General features: G+C 42.9%; 1 protein-coding gene across 1 annotated transcript in view; it reads left to right on the top strand.

Annotated features, from left to right (window-relative positions):
* Positions 1-491: 491 nt before the first annotated feature.
* Positions 492-8916, top strand: part of LOC121573529 (polypeptide N-acetylgalactosaminyltransferase 10) — a 115163-nt gene continuing 106738 nt past the window's right edge. The window contains exon 1 of the mRNA XM_041885591.2: positions 492-800. Within this exon, the coding sequence (XP_041741525.1) occupies positions 642-800 (159 nt within the window). The 5' untranslated portion in view covers positions 492-641. The remainder of the gene's footprint in view (positions 801-8916) is intronic.

Raw genomic sequence — 8916 nt, 5'->3', positions numbered from 1 at the left:
CGATGCAGTGCCTTATACCACTGCGCCACTCGGAAGCAGTGATATCATGTAGTCAACTGGGTGGGGATTCCTATGAGTTGGGAGCAATCAGCAAAGAAGAATGCTCATGCTGTCAAAGAGTCTCCCATCTATCTCTATGGTCTGTTGTTATCATGCGTATCTGCCCTCTCATTGGCTAGAATGGTCCCACCTGATCTCGCCTCCTCCCGTCTGCCTTCCATATTTGAGGACATGTATTTCCATTGTTAGTGCGGTCACTTGACTATCTTGTCAATATAATAGACCATCTTTGTTACTAGTCGCCAACGTTCCGAAGCATGTCTTTAACTTAATTATCCTAACCTGCTACATTAATTATCATAACCTGCAACGAAAAAGTAACTTCCACTCGTAGCTGTATTGAAGTGGTGTGTTTTTAGCGAATCTCGTCATTTTTCACTACAAAGAAGACCGCAAAAGTCTCCTTCCGTCTTGTGCTCCCCAACCAGGATATTGATTCACTCCCCCTAGCGGAAGTGCCCGCAGCTCAAAAAGCTACATCATTCGTTTGATCAGAGTGAATTTGTGAAAGTTGTCTCCACCGGGAAGGAGCTGCTTGGGAGTACACTGTCGACAGCTTTTCTCGCATTTCTTCTGGAGAGATGAGGCGGAAAGAAAAACGACTACTTCAGTTCGCAGGGTTGCTTATAGCGGCTCTTCTTTTCCTGCCGAACGTTGGTCTGTGGTCATTGTATCGAGACCGAGTCTTTGAGAACTCGCCAGAAATAGTGGAGGGACCGGGTGGCATCCCTCAAATACAGGTAAGGTTGGCTAGTACACGGTTTGCCTAGCTCGCGCTGCAAGTGAAAACACTTCTTGACTTGGTGTCACTGACTGTCCGATCATGTCAGTAATGGACGTAGCTAGCTAGTTGGACGCATGTAAAATGTCTGCAATTGTGCGACGTAACGTTAACTGTCTAACGTTAGCTAGCTTGCTAAACATTTTGCTAACTTGACAATGTGAGGCTTTTTGGCAGCAGGCTCTTAAATTGTCAATTGGCTAGCAAGTTTCTATATGACTTCTTTATGTGTTTTTGCTACGTGTGACACTGATTGTCACCTCCTTTACAATGCCATTAGCTAGTTTGTTAGTTAAATAGTTACGCTACTTTATCAATACATCACTTCTTTAGGAAATGGGGCATGTTGTCGCCAAAGTCGAGCTTTTCAGAAGAATGTGGGAGGATAATGCCAGGTAGCTACGCTGGTGGATGGTGAAAAGGCCACGTAGCAAAGTCTGGAAATAGGCGTTGTAACACATCTAACGTTAGTTATATGAAAGGAAGTTGTGATTTGCAGCAGACAGTTGTTCACACTGGTTGCTAAGACCCATCATAAAGATGCTGTTTTGAAAGAATATGTTTCTGCGTGGGTCTGCTGGCTATTTTTTACTAGTATTCTACTAGCTGCACAAATGATGTCATGTAATGAGGAAACCTTCAAAATTAAAGCCCACATTTCATTGCGGATAAGTCATTCAAAAGATATTGAATGTTAATCAATGGGCACTTATTATGCCCTCAAGAAAAGGCAAAACGTAATTTTTTGAAGAAAAAAAGAAAAAAATATATATATGGTTTTAAAACTAATAATGAAAAAATACAATGTTAGCACTGGTATGTTGAAAATATTGTGCTGTAGAGAGAATGTTTCTACCTGTCTCAGTTAAAGTGGGGTAGGAAATACTCAGTATGGTCTCTACTAGCCCAACATGTACTTTTAAGGAGCTTACCATTAGTCCTTAAGGTCCAAGGACCTTGTATGTTATTTTCAGAGGTAGACTGGTTCTGGCAGCCAAATACTCCATCTAAACGTGAATCGATTCTCAATTGCGATATGGAAACATAAAGCCCTTTTTACTTTCATATCACATCAAAATAATTTCACAAAGGCAAAATATACACTTACTGTATATACGGTTTTAACCGGCTTTATCACAGTTGCAGCCGACAGTATTTTTCAGTGACAACACATTCTGGTGGACTTCTTCCTTTACACACAGGTGTTCGGAGCATGCTATATAGTTAATTAGCACAGGTGGTCCCTCTGTCTTCCATAAACATGCAAAGTAACATGGAGATATGGCCGTGTGGGAACACTAACACTATAAAGGTGTGTATCAATTTAAACTTTTGGTTTTAGAAAATTATTTCTCGCCGATACGGTCCTTATGCTTCCAAAACTGTACTGCAAGCGATGCGGGTTAATGTTCAGACCGAGCGTCAGGACTCTTAACAAAACACCCCCGTACAGAAGACGCCTTTGTCCAATGACTCTTATGTGTAATATAATGGAACTGAGAATCATGATCAAGGGCTAGGTCTCTACTAACCAAATCCGTTCTCCACCCCCTCCATAGCCCCCAATGCAAAACACAGTAATAGACTGTACATGGGATACTTTTCTACCTTTTTCCGCTACAGTGGGGTGGAAAATACTCAGTAGGGTTTCTACTAATCAAATATGTGTAGTTTGAGGGAGACTGTCTTATAGACATGCATTTAGTCCTGTATGTTATTAATTCCAAAACAATAAATTAATGTACTGTTGTGTTGAAATGCCTTCTGGAACATGTGAATTTTCATGTGCCTTAATAACAAACTTGTATGACATCTGTAAATACCAATAAAATGGTTAAATTACGAGCCTAGTTGGTTTAGCCATGGAAAAAGACAGTACCTTCCCGCTAGCCATGATTGGCTGAGATAATGGATGGGCTGGACATGCCGAGAGAGGAGTTTGGATTGGTCTGCCATGTAGCATGCTTCTATCTATAACATGAGCTGGTCAGTATGTGTAGGTAATCCTTTCTAATGCAACTTTTTTGAAAGATATCACGTAGTAGAAGTGCAAAAGTGTTGTTCTCCACTTTCTGGAGTACTGAGTTTTGAAATCAGTGGAATGGCCAGAAAATTCTGGTGTTTGATTGCAAAAATGCAGAGGGAGTCGAAAAGAGAACACATAGAAGGCTATTGTATTAAACACCTGTCTCCGGATTACATCTTCAAACTAAGAGCACCGTGACAGAGGGAGAAGCGTTCATCCATGTATACGGGTAAAATAGTCTAGCTAGCTACATTTTCAGATATTACACATTTCTAATTTTGTCAGTCGTTTTCATTTCAAGTTAAAGCGTATTAGCTGGCTGGCTTGCTAGCTAATGTTGTGTATGATCTGTGTAGTAATATTATTAGTCTGGTACCCAGGCTATAGGCCGTACGTCTGCTCTGCTGTACTTCAGATTCTGTGGTAGTAAGTTACGCCTCACAATGACAGTGATGCAAATCAGAACTTTTTGTGACCCCCTTCTTCTCATGTGTTGGGTTTAGTAAAGTGAGTCTAGTTGACCTGGAGGCCTTTTCTCTTTGTCCTGATGTGACATTTTATTACATTAAGGTTGAGTAAGAGTTTAGCCTCTGGTTCTGTGAAAATATTCTCGATTTGACTCTCCTGAAATATGAGTGAGGGGGGAAAAGTTTAATGCTATTATTTCAAGGCTTCAGTAACCTTGGGTTACATTAGCAGGATGTTGGAATTCAAGTGCCGTGAACAAGGATGAAATAGAATTTAGGCCTACCCAAACTAACAGTCTGGATCGCACGACAGGGATGCAAACTTGCCATTTTGCCAATATTCGCCGTTTTGATCTCAAAATAGGTCATCCACACAATCATGTAGATCTGTAAAAAAATAAATGTTTGGGGTGGGATGGGTCTGACAAAGTGAGCAGACGCAGTGTATCACCCATTGAGCTATAAAAGAGCGGCGTGAACAGATCTTCCCTGGGAGAATCTCAATTGCATACTCCCTTCGTCCTCTCCTCGCCTCCTTCTCAAAACCCAGGAGGTCAGAGGGGAGGGACCTCTGGCTTTCTCATCCAATGGGTTTTGAGTAGAGAGGATGCGAGGAGTATGCAATTGAGATTCTCCCACTGTTTGCTCACTAACGTTACCTTCTCTGGCGGCTGTGTCATCACACACTCCACGCAACAGACTGACTGGGAAATTTGGAATGCAACTCATTGTAAATAAGAATTTGTTCTTAACTGACTTGTCTAGTTAAATAAATAAAATAAAATACAGAGGGTGGTGAGTATGACCCAGTACATCACTGGAGCCGAGCTCCCTGCCATCCAGGACCACTATACCAGGCGGTGTCAGAGGAAGTGCCCAAAAAATGTCAGACTCCAGCCACCCAAGCCATAGACTGTTCTCTCTGCTACCGCATGGCAAGCGGTACCAGTGCACCAAGTCTGGAACCAAAAGGATCGTGAAAAGCTTCTACCCCCAAGCCATTAGACTGCTAAACAAAACTGCTAAATAGCTAATCAAATGGCTACCTGCATCGGGGCATGGACTGCAAGGTGTCAAATGGCTACCAACTCGTCGGGGCATGGACTGCAAGGTGTCAAGCGTTCCACAGGGATGCTGACCCATTTTGACTCCAATGCTTCCCACAGTTGTGTCAAGATGGGTCCTTTGGGTGGTGGACCAGTCTTGATACACACGGGAAACTGTTGAGCGTGAAAAGTCCAGCAGCATTGTAGTTCTTGACACACTCAAACCGGTGCGCCTGGCACAGTTACCATACCCTGTTCAAAGGGAATTCAATCTTTTGTCTTGCCAATTCACCCTCTTAATGGCACACGTTTCAAGGCTTAAAAATCCTTCTTTAACCTGTCTCCTCCCCTTCATCTACACTGATTGAAGTGGATTTAACAGGTGACATCAATAAGTGATCATAGCTTTCACCTAGATTCACCTGTTCAGTCTATTTAATGGAAAAGGTAGGTATTCCTAATGTTTTGTACACTCAGCGAAGTGTATTTTAGTATACACTTTTCATATTAATTGTATATCCGTTCTTTTTCAAAGATTTCTCACAAAAATAAGCGTATCTCTGAAATGTCAATGGAGCACTGAGCGTATACCAAGCTTTTTATTTTCAAAGCCTTTTACATTTAATTCAGCTCGTGTCATGCTAATTTTGCTTTTTGCGACCTGCAGAAACAACTTTGAAGATGATGACCACAAAATTTTAAACCTTCAAAAGTTGTTACGAGAAACCTTCCCTGCCTTGTCAGACGAGCTCGGTGCTTATTATCGGATGTATTGTATTAGGTTACAAAATCCGACTTTTTGGATATAATGTTAATAATATGTTAGAGAAAGACCCCACTGAACAATTCAGAACATGAATAATAATATTTGTCTTGGTAAAATAACAAACTGCCCTTTTCGTCATGCTACAGTAGCTACCAGTAGCCACGAAAAGGGCAGTTTTCCCGAAAAAAACTATAAGTATTTCAATCTTCTCGATGGAGCAGTGTGGATAAAGGTAAAATTTGGAGTACAGTGGCATATCCCATCTCTGCATTGATGTAAGTTTTCCAACCCATATCTCGCGCAGGCTCCACGGTGTCTTAATGTAACCATGATTGACCTCAGAGCAGATCAGTGTAAAGAAGCGTAATGGTAGGGTCGGTATCTTCTGGCAACTTTGCCAGCAGCTACAGTACGCTACACACCGCTGTCTGAGTTGAGCACTGCTGTAGTGCGCATTATAGACTATTTCATTCCCTTCATCTGAACATCGGAGTGTCAGCAACAATCATGCATGTCAGTTCAGTGCACACAGCGTAACATACATTTATTTGGGAATATATTTCGTAGACCAGACATGCTTCTGTATTAGGCCATGTCATCTCCCATCCCTCCAGAGATTTCTTATTGCGGATCTACACTGATCTCAAAAACGACCTCTCCAGAATCCATGACAGAAATCTGTCGCCGTGACTGAGAACTTTAACCTGTTACCGCCACTGAGCACATTCCAAGAGCAGCCACCCACAGAAGGGTCCAAAGGTTGGGGAGGGAGTAGGCTTTCATTGCCTTTCTCCCTGGGGATAATCAAGATTAGGCTATAAAACAACATCCCTAGCTTTTCGTTAGTCACTATATGCTCAGTCAGATTAAGCCCACTAAATACACCTATTACACTGTCAAGGCATAGCTATAGAAGCTTTGAACAAATTTTATACAATTTTAAATCCTCTAAGAAAACCAACAGTCCAAACCTCATGTCTCTATCATAATCTATTCAAAAGTTATTGGAGTTTTTACCCTTGTAGGATAGCCAGAATTAGGGTAACTAAATCAATGGAGGCCAGAGAGAGAAAAGTGGAAAACATCTGGAAAATTGCATCTTGTCAGCTAGGCTGGATTCTGTGCAAGAATTAAGGTAAAATTAAACAAAGTATGGTAAATAATAAGTATAAAAAGTAGTCTTTGGTTGGAAAGTAACAACCCATTGATATTGTCAATGGCTGTGACACACTGAGGACACACTGCTAACACGGTGGGGGTGGAGTAGGCTAATGACAGAGGCAGCACGGCCTACCGCCAGGTGTTGTAACTCACTCACTGGGGCAGGCTAACCAGTATGGTGGGATTTCATCCTACCTGCTGACTGACACAGAGCACAGGAAGCTACAGATAGGAGCAGAGGTTTACTATAAATAACGGCAGGCCTGGGAGGCAACGCAACGTAGCCAGGCTGGCTGGCATGTTGTATTTTTACTGAAGTCAATTAGCTCAGGCTACATTAATCATAACTTACCATGAGATTAATATGATGTCCAAACATGTTCATTTGTCTCGCACAGAATTGCATTCATGACTACCACAGATAAAGTAGCTCAGGCTAGGCCTATGTAATAGAGATCTGGCATAGGGAAATCATGGCAAGTCTTATGTCATGTTCTTATGGTTCTGCAATATGACTGCTGGTAAGGGCTGTCTTTTAAAATACTGGGTACTATATGTAGCCTACATCACTGTGGCTGAAGAGTTGAAGACCCACCTACTCCAGTAGACCAGCGTGCCCCCATACCTCCTCAGCCTCATCATGTGACAGGTTATTTCAGCACCTGACACCGAGCTGCCGGGTGTCAAGCATGCGTCCCTCTCTCAGTCACTCCAAGCATCTGGGCCCAGGGACAAGCAGCACTCGGAAGCTGTTACCCTGTCACCAGTAGCACTGGCCTGAGGGACAGCAGATCTGGGTTAAAGAATAGCGCACTATATACAGGGAATAGAGTGCCATTTGTGACACTACCACAGGCTACTCTATCATAAACATCCTCTGCATGGTATAGCCACTACAATGTAAGGTGTTGTCAGATTACAGTGCACACTGCCGCCATGACAGTCCCATCACTGTTCCCTGTGGAGCGCTGTTGCCTGCAGCCAGGCACAGAACGCATCCACTAACAACACGCTAGTGAGCAGCACAGTAAATGGATATGCCCTGGAGTGAAGCTGCGTACACTCCTTTCCTTCCTTACACAAGAGTGTGACTCAGCTCTGAATAATGTACTATGATTAATGTCCGATGGTGGTATGGAATCTGCTCTCTTTTAGTCTTCAACTTGAGTGATAATCACAGGCTAATTTATCACAGAAAAGGCCTAACTAACTGTATTTATGTCTACTCAAAACACTTAATATGTGAGTAAAAAGCATAGGCGAGGCCTAGGTCCTATTATAGAGAAAAGCAGCAATCCAATTTGTAATGTAGCTATATTATTTTTCTTCAGCTGTCTTATCCCCCTCTTTCACTCGAAATATTAACTCAATTAACCTAGCTCGTGTTTGTGATGCATCCTAGTTCGGTCTCTGCACCGCATAACGCTCCCTCTCTCTTTCTCTCTCTCGCTCTCAATCTCTCTCCATCCCACAGGCATTCTTCGGATTACAGCCTCAGAGCCTCAGTGGCATTTAGGTGCTTCTTCTTTAAAGTTTTCCCCCTCAACCTTACCCACAAAGAGCACTTCAGAGCAGACCTGGGTTCAAAGAGTACGTTGAGCATTTGCTTGGAGTTAATTGCAATGATCATGAGAACGGTGAGGAATCAGCCCAGAACTACACGGGAGGATCTTGTCAATGATCTCAAGGCAGCTGGGACCATAGTCACCAAAAAAACAATTGGTAACACACTACGCCGTGAAGGACTGAAATCCTGCAGCGCCCGCAAGGTCCCCCTGCTCAAGAAAGCACATATACAGGCCGGTCTGAAGTTTGCCAATGAACATCTGAATGATTCAGAGGAGAACTGGGTGAAAGTGTTGTGGTCAGATGAGACCAAAATCGAGCTCTTTGGCATCAACTCAACTCGCCGTGTTTGGAGGAGGAGGAATGCTGCCTATGACCCCAAGAACACCATCCCCACCGTCAAACATGGAGGTGGAAACATTATGCTTTGGGGGTGTTTTTCTGCTAAGGGGACAGGACAACTTCACCGCATCAAAGGGACGATGTACGGGGCCATGTACCGTCAAATCTTGGGTGAGAACCTCCTTCCCTCAGCCAGGGCATTGAAAATGGGTCGTGGATGGGTATTCCAGCATGACAATGACCCAAAACACACGGCCAAGGCAACAAAGGAGTGGCTCAAGAAGCACATTAAGGTCCTGGAGTGGCCTAGCCAGTCTCCAGACCTTAATCCCATAGAAAATCTGTGGAGGGAGCTGAAGGTTCGAGTTGCCAAACGTCAACCTCGAAACCTTAATGACTTGGAGAAGATCTGCAAAGAGGAGTGGGACAAAATCCCTCCTGAGATGTGTGCAAACCTGGTGGCCAACTACAAGAAACGTTTGTCCTCTGATTGCCAACAAGGGTTTTGCCACCAAGTACTAAGTCATGTTTTGCAGAGGGGTCAAATACTTATTTCCCCCTTTTTTTTAAAATGCAAATCAATTTATAACATTTTTGACATGTGTTTTTCTGGATTTTGTTGTTGTTATTCTGTCTCTCACTGTTCAAATAAACCTACCATTAAAATTATAGACTGATCATGTCTTTGTCAGTGGGCAAAT

The sequence above is a fragment of the Coregonus clupeaformis genome, chromosome 9 (genome assembly GCF_020615455.1).
Source record: "Coregonus clupeaformis isolate EN_2021a chromosome 9, ASM2061545v1, whole genome shotgun sequence".
Classification (NCBI taxonomy): Eukaryota; Metazoa; Chordata; class Actinopteri; order Salmoniformes; family Salmonidae; genus Coregonus; species Coregonus clupeaformis.
The sequence above is the reverse complement of the archived record's forward strand: the minus strand, read 5'-3'. Positions and strand labels throughout refer to the sequence as shown.